At 45.4% G+C, this 12,719-nt stretch overlaps 1 protein-coding gene across 3 annotated transcripts in view; it reads left to right on the top strand.

Moving 5' to 3' along the window:
* Positions 1-12,719, top strand: part of PTK2B (protein tyrosine kinase 2 beta) — a 126,448-nt gene that overhangs the window by 57,367 nt on the left and 56,362 nt on the right. For all 3 annotated transcript variants that reach the window (XM_077868755.1, XM_077868753.1, XM_077868754.1), the window contains exon 2: positions 7,384-7,624. In XM_077868755.1, the coding sequence (XP_077724881.1) occupies positions 7,421-7,624 (204 nt within the window). In that variant the 5' untranslated portion in view covers positions 7,384-7,420. The remainder of the gene's footprint in view (positions 1-7,383; positions 7,625-12,719) is intronic.

The raw sequence follows: 12,719 nt of genomic DNA, 5'->3' as shown, positions 1-12,719 counted from the left end.
AGACATAGGCAGAGGGAGAAGCAGGCTCCCTACTGGGAGCCCGATGGGGGACTCGATCCCACAACCCCGGGATCACATCCTGAGCCAAAGGAAGATGCTCAACCACTGAGCCACCCAGGTGCCCCAGGACACAAGTTTTAAACCCAGGTTTGATGAGTCAGGTGAGCAGATGAGCGCACCTTCTCTCTGACAGTAGGCCACCTCTCTGACTAATGGTCCCATCCCGTGTTCCCTCAGATCCTGGCCAGAACTTGCAGTCCTTGAGACAGTGCATTTTATGCTTAGGTTTCCAGCATCTGTGTTCACATCTGATTCTCTGAGAGGTCAAGCTTCAGTGTCATTTGCCAAAGACTGTCATTGTCACTTGATAAACAAATGAGCATTGGAAAACCAACAAGGGTAGAAAGACGTAATGTTAGAAAAAAAAAGCCTGCCCTTCAAAAAGAATACATGGAGCTTTATGATAAATTCTCTATATTGTCCTTATTTTTCCCATTTCTCCACGGTCACTGGAAAACATCAGAGGCCCTCATCCACCTACTGACTGCTGTTTGGGAACTCTGACCCATCCGACCTGTTGTCTTGAGACCTCAGAGCCAGTTGCTGGCAAAGCTGGTACCCCCTAAGCATGATGGCAGGACATGACACCAACCCTCTAGTCTTTGGCATTTAATATGGAAACTTGGCCTCTCAGAGAATCAGATGTGAGAATGGATGCTGGGAGTCCTGAAAGTCAAATTCACTATCTTGAGGATTAGAAGTTCTGCCCATGATCTGAGGGAGCATGAAGAGGGGACCATTAGTCAGGAATGTGGGATGATGTCAGGGAGAAGGCACACATATCTGATTCACCTGACCCTGAGATTAAAACTCATGTCCTAAAAAAAAAATAAAAAATAAAAATAAAACTCATGTCCTTGGGGTTTCCTCGCCATGCAATCTGGGGTATTACTCACAATGGACTTCAGGGTGAGGCAACATGCTAGCCTTATGTCTCTGCCACTTACCAGCTGTGTGATCTGGACACAGTCTAGACACAGTCACACAATCTCAACTAGTTCTGAGATTCCCTTTTTGGGGGTATAAGGCTAACATAACCTATCCTGCAGAATTTTCTGGAGAATTAGAGATTACTTACACAGTACCTGACACACAATATGTGTTCAATAAAGACACAACATTACCCTACAATGGCTTGAAGTGTTAAGGTTTATTTTTCTGTGATATTGATGCCTCTGACCTTGTCATCTTCTCCTGCTGGGAACACAGTCCTGGGCCCAGTGGTAACCCCAGAGGATCTAAAGGGGCTTAATCCTGCTTCAGGACCCCTTCCTTTCAGCAGGTGAATGTCTTGCCATTCAGGAAGAGTGTCATTTATTTTCTTCCTGAAGACTTTTGGGACTCAGAGATTATACAGCCTTCCTGGCTACCCTTTCCAGATTTTGGCTGAGACATTCTTACAGCCAATCAAAACTTTTCCTGTTTTAATTTAAGCCTATTTCCTTATGTTTGTTGTTCTTTGACTAGGACTTGGACAGATCCGAGTTGAAGGGGAGCTGGAGCCCACGATGGCTCAGAGCCAGGGTTTCCGCTGGTGCAATGGGACTTTCTCTCCTCTGACACTGCTCACGGGGCCTGGGGCAGGCTGGGATGCTGGGAGGGACTGCCAGGTTGTGCATCCACATCTGGACTGGATAAAGGAGCAGCACTTTGGTTCACAAATTAAGAGTCAGAGGATTTAGGGATCATCAAAATAATAGAGACAAGCAAGTGATGAGAAACTCAAGTAATTAGGCAAAATCTGGAGATATAGAAGACAAGTTCTGTTGTCAGAAACAGGAGCTAGAGTCATCAGATTGTTCTCATATCTTCTCAACTCTGTGTTCAGTAACATGTGCTGGTGGCTTGAAATTAGCCATAATGGAAGTATTTACACCACAGAAATCGACAACTGCTGCAAATCTGACCTTTCTTTTTTTCTTTTTTCTTTTATTTATTTTATTTTTAATTTAATTTATTTATTTATTTATTTATTTATTTATTTATTTTTTTTTTTTTTTTTTTTTTTGTCCCTGGGGAGCCATTGGCAGGGGGAACAAGATATGGGGAATATAGATAGTCAGACAAGATTTTGGAAAATAGGCAAGTGATAACAATGATGATAAAGCCTTCTGTTTGTGCTCAGCCTTATTGCTTATAATGTATTTTCGCTTATGTTTTTGCACTTCGTCCTCACAAACCTTCTATAAGGAAAATAGGGCAGGTAGCATTGCCCCATTTTATAGGTGAGGAAAATGAGGCCAAGAAAGGTTAAGTAGCTGGCCCAAGGTTTTAGCGCTAGCCAGAAAATGAGCTAGCTAGCTCTCACTGTGACAGTGAGAGAAGTCTGTCCGTCAGGTCAAGGGCTAAGTTCTCCAATTCCCCAAAGACAAGTGGCTGCGGCGTTCCTCACACACCTTTTAGTTACTCTGCCCCAGAGAGTTTTGGAGGATCCTTTAGCAGTCCATTGCAGATCAGTGCTGACAGGTGGGAGTTTGAGGTGCCCTTGAGGAAGTTGCCAGTGTCAGTGGAGATGTGGCACCACCTTTCTGGACCCTGGTCCTTTAACCAAACATATTGAGTCCTGCACCCAGGAACTCTCATGACTGAGTCCTAGCTTGGGGAAGGTAATGCTCCTTAAGCCAGAGGACCTCAGGATTCTTCACAGGCTGGGGATAGTCAGTGCCAAGTTGACACATTCCTCCTTGCATGGAGTCTGTGCCAACCTCAGTAGTATCAAGAGATAGTGCCTTCTTCAAAGGCAGATGGGAAAGTGGGAAAAACTTTGCACTTGAATTCAAATCTGCTCTGGGATCCAAGTTTGCTACTCAACAGGCAGGAATCCTTGACCAGATGGCTTCAACTTTGTTACATTTTCTCATCTGTATAATGGACACCCTCTTCCCTGCCCATCTCCAAGGGTGGGTGGTGCTACAAAGCACTTACACTTCTGGAATATATAGCCAGAGGTTACTACTGCAAAGGGTTAAAGACAGACCTGTGGGACTTACCTCAGGCTGAAGGTAGAAGGACATCTGGACACCTAGGTGGCACAGTTGGTTAAGCATCTGACTCTTGGTTTTGGTTCATGTCGTGAGCTTAGAGTCATGAGATCAAGTCCTGTGTTTGGCTCCGCACTCAGCATGGAGTCTGCTTAAGATTCTCTCTCTCTCTCCCTTGACTCCTACCCCTCCAGCCACTCCAACTCCCATGCAAGCTCTGTTTCTGTCTCTCTCTCTCTCTCTAAAGTAAATTAATAAATCTTAAAAAAAAATAGTAGATCCTGAGCAACCAAATGATTTTGCAAAGTTCCTACATGGGCTGGACACTGCCCAGTCTGGGTAAGAAGGGATCAATGATCCCGTTGTGGCTTCTCATCATTACATTTTTTTTTTCTTAACAGACTTTATTTATTGGCCGAGTTTTATGTTCACAGCAAAATTGAGGGGAAGGTACAGAGATTTCCCATACACCCTTGTCCACGATCATGCACGGCCTCCCCCACTGAGGACATCTCCCACCATAGTACACGTAGTAGTAGTAGCAGATGTAGTACATCTATTATAACAGATGAACCTACATTTCATATCACTATCACACAGAGTCCATAGTTTATGTGAGGTTCACTCTTGGTGTTACACACTCCATGAGTTTGGATAAAAGTATAATGCTATCTATCTATCAGTTTAACATCCCACAGAGAGTATTTGCAGTGACCTACGTATCCCCTATGCTCCGTCTGTTCATCTCTTCTTTCCCCCTAACCCCTGGAAACCACGATATTTCTACTGCTTCTGTAGTTTTGTCTTTTTCAGAATGTCATATAATTGGAATCATCAAGTGTGTAGCCTTTTCAGATTGGCTTCTTTCAGTTAGATATGTTTAGATTTCCTCCCTATCATTTCATGGCTTGATAGAGCATATCTTTTTAGCACTGAATAATATTCCATCGTCTGGATGTACCACAGATTATTTACCCATTCACCTACTGAAGGACATCTTGGTTGCTTCTAAGTTTTGGTATTATGAATAAAGCTGCTATAAACATCCATGTGTAGGTTTTTGTGTGGACATAAGTTTTCAACTCCTTTGGGTAAATACTAAGGAGCACTATTGCTGGATCGTATGGTAAGAATATGTTTAGTTTTGTAAGAAACCATCCAACTGTTTTCCAAAGTTTGCACCAACAATAAATGAGAGTTCCTCTTGCTCCATGTCCTTATCACATGCTCACATCCTCTTGCCTGCTCGAATTGAAAAGCACCACGTTTCATTGCACCACTGGCTAAAGCTGCTAAAAGCACTGTGGGGGTCTGATCCCTTTCTACCTGCCAGACTTTGCCCTGGCCTGTCCCTGGCAAAGATTTCTCACTAACCTGCTCTATCTCTGCTCTTTCTTCTGCCTGTCAGAAAGGGCTTATGGCATCACTCTTAACTTCAGCCAGTGGCATGCGTAATATGTAAAAATGGGGGGCTTATGGGCCGCACCAGGTCTTTTGACTTTTACTGACATGTTATTTCTACTTAACTCTTGTCTTTCAACCTCTTCTCCAGGGCTTCAGGGAGTCCCTGGCGTGTCTGCCATGTGCTCACTGGCATTAGCACCCTTTGGATGAGAACGCTGTCTGGGCTGGGGGCATCTCCTGAGTGGCATCCCATCCCCTTCATTGTGGATGCCCAGAAGCCATGTTGTGTAACCTGCAGATGTGGACAGAGCCCTTCTTCCCAGCACTGAGTCCACGCCTCCACTGGTCAACATGACAGCATTGATTGTGTCCCTGGTTTCCAAATGGCCTTTGGAACATAGGCCCTTTGACTTCCATCTGGCACATGAGGGTGGATGCCATGCTCCACTCCATTTCCTTCCTGCCCCAACACCTGGTTTACAAAACTGCATCATGAAGTCCCTGCCTGAAAACTAGTTTATACAAAGAGATCCCAGGGGTCATGGGGCTCCTGGCTCAATAGACAGACACAGCAGTTCCTGAATCGGAGATCAATTACATGTATGTCTGGAACTGTGTGTGTGTGTGTGTGTGTGTGTGTGCACCTTTCTCTACAACCAGAGTGTATGCTTTTTAGGGGCAAGACACCCTTCCCTCATCTTTACATCCTAGAGCAGATCTGTCATTTTCCCATCTAATACCCTTTGGGCCTTGACTAATCCTCCTCCTTACTAATACCTACCAGCATCTGCATCTTTGTGCCTGAGGACTTTCTCTGGCTCCCATGTCTGATTGGCCTTTGTATAAAACTGGCTGGAAATGCTGCAAATGATGACTGTAAGAGGAGGTGTATAGATGCCCCCGAGCCCCCCTGCCCACCCTGTCCTGGGTGGAATGGCTCCTCAGCACTGCCTGGGTCCCAGCAGGTTGGCCCTACAGCTGCCCAAGTAATAACTCTATTGATAACCCTCCTCTGGCTATCTTCTCTTCCCTGTCACTCATTTCCCCCCCTCCCTCAGTGGGATTCCTGGGATTGCTGCTCAAGCTACTTCCTCTGGACTCGAGGGTATAGGGAAACTGAGATACACGCTCAGCACATAGCAGAGTATTGGCACACAGGACATGTTCAGTTGATATTTTATTGAAAAACATGGCACAGATACTTCTAGAACATATATATTGGCCTCCAAAATAAAGTAGACTGGTTATTCTTTTCTCCACCTGTCTTGTCCCAAATTCTGGACTCGGAGTGGTGTACTGTCCCCATTGTCTACCTGCCCCTGATGGAAGGGGCATGCCCTGTTCCTTCCCTGGTCCTCACAACATCTCATTCGTGCCCTCATAGTACCACTGGCTGTTTAAAAGGAACAACTCAGGGCACCTGGGTGGCTCAGTTGGTTAAGTGTCTGCCTTTGGCTCGGGTCATGATCCCAGGGTCCTGGGATCAAGCCCCACAATTGGGCTCCCTGCTCAGTGGGGAGCCTGTTTCTCCCTCTCCCTCTGCCGCTCCCCTTACTTATACTCCCTCTCTCTCTCTCTCTCTCTCTCTCTCTGTCAAATAAATAAATAAAATCTTAAAAGAATAGACATAAATAAAAGGAACAACTTCCTGAAGCAAATGACTGTCTCCATCTTCCTTTCTAGGGTCTAGCACAGTGTGACAAGTGAACATAACTTTGCTTCTGCTTCTGAAATATTTGCCTCTACATTTGTGTTTTCACCTTGCTAGCTCCATCCTTTTGCCCTCAACTCTTGGTCTAATATTGTGCCCCTAGAGTCACAGCCTCTTATTAGAAGGGAGTGGATTCAGCATGAGAACTAAGGTTAGCCTGGAAAGGTGGCTAAATGTTAGAAAAATCTTTGAAAACTTAAAAATACCATTGCCAGGCCTCCCCACAGGCCAACTCAGTGGCCATCTCTGGGCACAGGACCTGGATTTAGGTTTTCTTAAAAGCTTCCCAGGGGATCCTAATGTGGACCCAAGGTTGATACCACGCATCATCAGATAAACCTTCCTATTGTTTCCTTGGGGCACCCCGCTTTAGACCAGTGCAGAGTAAACCCCATGGGGTTGTGTTGGATTAAGAAGTCGAGTCCCCATTTTGTGGGGACTCCAGGAAAACCGAAGACTCTTGGGATTCTGATAGTCTAGTAGAGTGCCATCCAAACTCATCCAAACTGGGCTGAGTGTTCTAGGGGGGCCCTGCCCAACTCTCTCCCACCTGGCAGAAAGACCTCCTGAATTGGGCTGTGGGAGTGCTGGTCCTCTTGAATTCTCCTGTGTGCTGGATAATGGGTTGTATGATGAGTTCCCGTGGGCCTGAGGCTGCCTCTCCAGAAGGTTCGGGCTGGCAGCTGCCGGTGGGGGCAGACCACACCATCAGCTGATGGACCAGCCCCCCACATGGGCCCTTTCCTGTCTTGCTCATTCCAGCTCCCTCCAAGCCATCCATTCTCTACTTCTGCTTCCTCTCTTGTCCCTGTTTCTTTCCTGCTATTTTCTAGTGTCTAACTCTTTGCTTTCTCTGCTCAGCTGTGCCTTGGAACCATGCTGCGGCCGCCTCCTCTCACAGCTGCCTCTGAAAAGTGTGGGCCTCTTGCCTTGCAGCCTGGTGTGGGAGGAGAAATGTGATGGAGAGCGGGGGGGCTTCTAGAAGAGAGAGCTCACAGCCTGGGAGCTCGAGGGCCTGGGTTCATACCCGGATGTTTATACGAACTGCTCCTTTGTGTTTCAGCTTCCCCAAGTGCATAAAGCTGGATGCCTTTCAGGGGAGTTTTTGAGAATGGGGGGATGTGTGGTTTGCTAGGTCCTGGCACTTGGTGGGTGCTGTCCCTGGGGCATGAGGCATGTGGGCCTCCTCGGACTCATTTCAGGGCTGTCCCTCTGCTGTCTCCACAGGACTGCGATGTGCCGGTCCTAGCTGCGGCCTGAGAGGATGTCTGGGGTGTCCGAGCCCCTGAGCCGAGTGAAGGTGGGCACCTTACGTCATCCCCAAGGCCCCCCAGAGTCCATGGTGGTGGTGCCAGTAGATGTGGAGAAGGAAGACGTGCGGATCCTCAAGGTCTGCTTCTATAGCAACAGCTTCAACCCTGGGAAGAACTTTAAGCTGGTTAAATGCACTGTGCACACCGAGATCCAGGTGAGTGTGGCAGGCAGGACCTGCTCTCTCCATTTGTCTGTCACCCTCTCCTTCCTGGGCAGCTGAGCAGTCCCCCATCAGCCTAGCAGGATCCCCTCTATCTGCTCCCTGGGCTGGCATCACGTGGAGAGACGTTCTCAGCCTACAGCACCATGTCTCCTCTCCAGGGCTTGACAACCAACCTCATGGTAGGGGAAGGGTGGGGGAAGATTTTAGAGCCTTCTTTTGAACCCCAGGTGATTTGCCTTGTCTTCAACTTGTTTCAACTCGTTAGAGATTTATGACATTTGAAGCTCTGCAAGGGATGTAAGAGTTTTCACCCTCAAGGAGTGTACACTTTGATAGAATTGAAATTAAAGATAAACAGAAGTGACTGCATTGAAAATAGAGCAAAAATGTTGTAAGACATGTGCTCAGCACTTAGAGAAGGGAGGTTGGAGGATGATAATGAATGAGAGATGCCCTAGACCAGGTGGATGGTTGCCAGGCTCTTTATGAGGCAGTACTTTCTTTTGGCTCATTCTCATCCAGGGCCATGGAATCTGTTTTGTGGGTTTGGGTGCCCACCATCATCACAACACCTAGAAACCAGGAAGCCAGTTCACCTCAAACAAATGTATAAGAACTTGTCACTAAAAGCAGAATTACAATACACTGATAGATTTTTTTTTAATTATTTCTTTGAGGGAGAGAGAGGAAGTGTGCACATGCATGCACACAGGTTATTGGGGGGACAGAGACAAAGGAGGAAACAGACTCTCCACTGAGCAGGGAGCCCAACATGGAGCTCAATCCCAGGACCCTGAGATCATGACCCAAGCCAAAGGCAGATGCTTAACCAATGTCTTCTGCCCCTATACTGATCGATTTTAACACTTGCATTTATTGAACAATTACTGTATACAGCTTAGATTTACTCCTCAGCACACATTACCTCATTGAATCCTCCCAACAACCCCATGAGATAGAGACAACAAGGATATCCTTTTCCTACAGCCCAGAGTATCCCTTTCTGATGATGTCAAAGAAAGCCAAACTGGTTTTCAAAAAGTCGCTTGATGGATTTGTCATTTGAACAAAGGAAGTAGAGGACTTTTGGGAAAACTATCAATGTTTGGGAAAGCTGGATGAACTGTTTCCAATCTCTTCATCACTGATCCTTCCCCTGTCCCAAAAGCCAGTATCCCTCAAACTCAGTGAGTGTCTCTCCTAGCGATGCGGGCAGCAGCCTTTCCACCTGTCCAACTATCTCCATAGTTGCCTTCCATCCATTACAGCACATGCCATGCTTCAATACACCAGAGCAGAATGTAATTGATTAGTCATTGCCTTGGCCAGTTATCACAATTGATCACAGTTTAGTTACTCCCTCTCTTTCCAATCATTGATTTTATTAGAGTCTCATTTGCTCACGTTATGGTTCCAGACATGTAGGTAGAGTTGTGTCCTGAGGGTAAGCTCTGGGCACCTTCTTCCTCCCTTCCAGGGAAATGTTTTCATATCTTCTTAGCTGTCTACTTCTTGAAGCTTCCTTTGGGTATATCGTCTTCGCAGATAGCCAATGCCATCCACTGTGGGTTTTACTAGTTTAATTTTCAGAAGTTAACCTGCTTTCCAAGTCTAGAGCCATTTCCCTGCCCTTTTATGCTAAAAGCTTGAGAGCATCTGGTTGGCCCAGATTGGGACTTGCTCTACAGAATTACAGTGAAAAGGGACCATAAAAGGTAGGTACTTTCCAAGAGGAGGGAGCAGGAACAAAAGCACGGGGGGGCTGCTAAACAGTGCATAGTTTGGTTGGGGTAATGAGTAATATTTAGAAAAGTGTCAAAGTCAAGATCAGAAAGGATAGTCAATGGTGGATAAAAGCAGACCTAAAAAAATAAATAAATAAATAAAAATAAAAGCAGACCTAGAATGTTAGGCTGAGAAATTTGGACATGAACAGGCACTTGGGAGAAACAAAGTTTTTAAGCAGGAGAATGGTTTTTCTGGAGCTGATGACTTGCTGAGTGCATAAGCGGAAAAAAAAAAATACGGTGGGCCCTACAGAAAGGGCAATGAGACCCAAGCTTAAGAGGAGTGGCTAGTACCCAAGGCATTATCTGCACGTAAGAACAAAGGTGAAGAAGTACAAAGAAAGAAATGATAGCCTCTAGGAATTTATGTCTGAACCTTTGATTTTCCTACTTCTCATCTGTCATGCAGGCAAACAGCCATGGCTTTCAAGCCACCTAGACCTTGAGCCAGATACTGCTCCACCCTTATTGATTATATGACTGTAGGACCAAAACTTAACCAACATGGCTTTGGTCTCCTCACTTGGGGATTATGCCCATGCTTGGCTGTGTTGTAAGGTTTAGATGAGAAACATCTGGCTTATCGTAGGAGCTAGACCATTGAAAGCTACTGATTGCGTGAATATTGGGTCATCCCCCCACCTCAGGAATCTCTAAGAATTTTTCCTTGCTCATAGAATTAAGTTCAACTTGTCTTCTTTTAGTATTTATCTACTTATCTGTCCTATTTTCAAACAGAGAAGTAAGATGATGAGATTGATGTTTTCAAATAGTATATAGTGTCCTCCAAGATGGTAAGAAGTATCTCCAGGATAATGGGTTTTAGGGTTAAAGGAGTTTGGGAAATCCTTCATTAAACAATTCCAAACAGACCTTTTGTGACAGGACTTCTCAGAACCTTAAATATGCTGATATGCATGGTGGATCACTAAGAAAGAGCCAAAGAGGGGATGTTTTCTGAACTAAACCATTTCTTATTTCCCTGAGAAACCCATCTTTTAAGGACGCCTGGATGGCTCAGTGGTTGAGTGTCTGCCTTTGGCTCAGGGTGTGATCCTGGGATCTGGGATCTGGGATCGAGTCCTGCATCGGGCTCCCTGCATGGAGCCTGCTTCTCCCTCTGCCTGTGTCTCTGCCTCTCTCTTTGTGTGTCTCTCATGAATAAATAAATAAGTCAAGAAAGAAAGAAAGAAAGAAAGAAAGAAAGAAAGAAAGAAAGAAAGCCATCTTTTAAAGGGTGGACCACCAGTTCTCTGGAAAATCATTTAGGAATCTGTTTTCCCTAAACTCTGACAGCAGAACAGAAAGGGCAGAAGAGAGGAAAGCCTGGAGACAGGAGATGGATTAGGGAGCTGTGGCCATAGTGCAGGCGGGAAATGATGAGGGCCTGAACTAAGGGAGTGGCATTGGAACAAAGACAAGTCAACACATCTGAGTGCATCTAAGGAGGCAGAGTTAAGAGAATTTGATGATTAACTGGAGGTAGGGAGGGAGAGAAAGGAAGGAGACAAGAATGACTCAAACTTTTGCTTGGGTAACTGAATGGGTTTTGGGGCCGTTCATTGAGATACCAACAGAGACAGGAAGGGCGTTCTGATATTTCAGCTTTACATGGGTTGTGTTTGAAGTGTTTATGAAACACCCCTGTGTAGGCACATGAGCCTGGAGCTCAGGAGGGAGGGAGGATTCAGAGAGAAGGATTTGGGAGTCATTATGGAATGGGTACCATGTGAATGGATGGGATGACCCACAGAAGGGTGAGTAGAGCAAGTGAAAAGGAGTTGCAATTTGGAAATCGTGGGAAAGTGACTTCTAAGAGGCTGGTCGAGAAAAAGGGGCAGGTGAAGGAAAAAAAAAAGAGTTATCTAGGGAAAGATTAAAAAAAAACAAGAGAGCAGGCAGGCAACATATAGGCAGAGGAAACTTTGAGGAAAGAGTGGTTAGCAGTGTCAGATCCTCAAAAAGGTCAAGTGAGATAAGGCTAAAAATAGGTTCATTGGCTTCAGAAACCAGTGACATGATCTTTCGCTGGGCAATTTCAATGGTAAGATGGGGGGCAGAAGCCATTGTAAAGTTGGCTGGAGAGTGGAGATAGCAAATATAACCAATTTTCAGAGAACTTTTGATCATAAAGGGAAGGAAAGAGGAACAGTGGTGGTGGCAGAGGGAACAGCATAGGATGTATTGGCAGAGGACAGGAGACACAAAAATGAGGAAGAGGAAAGTGTCAAGAATGACACCTCAAAGGTCCTGAAGTGAGAAGGTACGTGGCAGGTTTGAGGCTAACAGATGCCCATGGCTCCTTTTTAAACTATGCTACAGATTTTTGGCTTCATCCTATCTTTTGTGGGAAGCCAGTGACATTGTTTAAAAATATGAATGACATGAGATTGCATTTTTAAAAGATCACTTGATTTACATAGTAGGAAATAGATTGGAAAAAGGCAAGAATGGTTGAAAGGAGATGTTAGGTGGCTGTTGCAGTGATCCAGATAAGAGATGATGGTAACTTAGATTATGAGTGGAGCCATGACAGTAATGATGATGATGATGATCTTAGTGATATGTTGAGGATGATGGTGGTGGCAGTATGATGGTGGGATAGTAGTGATGGTAGTGTTGATGATGATGGTGGTGATGGTATTGGTGGTGATGGTGGCGGCGATGGTGAGGATTGATGATGATGATGGTGACGAGGATGATTATGGTGGTGGTGGCAGTGGTAATGATAGCAGCTAGCCCCTTTGAAAGCACATCATATGTATTATCTTATTGATTTCTCAAAAGAACTCTATGAAGCACATACTATATGATCTCCATTTTGTACATAAGGAAACAAGGTACAGAGTAGTGCAGCAAATTACTAGTATGTGGTGGAGGCTGTCTTCAAACCCAGTCACCCCACCTCTGGAGGAGTGCCTGCACTCTTAACCACTATGATCCACGGAAAGAAGTGATTATAATCCAGAGAATTTAAGAGATGTAAATGAAGGTTTTGCTGATGGACAGGAGATGCAGGAATGAAGAAGAAGGTGGTGGCGAGAATGGCAGCCCTGGTTCAGGTGAAGAGGATCCCTCTCCCTAAGACAAAGAATATTTGAGGAAAAACTGGACGAGGGGCAGTTCACAAGTTCAGTTTTGGACCTGTCAAGTGCAGTTGAGATGCTCTAACATTTTCACATGATAATGTGGAGTAGACTTTTTGATACACGATTCTGAAGGAGAGAACGGGGCTGGAGATGGACATTTGAGTGTTGTCAGCCTCTGGGTGGTGGTTGGAGCCATGGCTATGGGTGAGA

Source organism: Canis aureus, chromosome 24, assembly GCF_053574225.1.
Source record: "Canis aureus isolate CA01 chromosome 24, VMU_Caureus_v.1.0, whole genome shotgun sequence".
Classification (NCBI taxonomy): domain Eukaryota; kingdom Metazoa; phylum Chordata; class Mammalia; order Carnivora; family Canidae; genus Canis; species Canis aureus.
The sequence above is the reverse complement of the archived record's forward strand: the minus strand, read 5'-3'. Positions and strand labels throughout refer to the sequence as shown.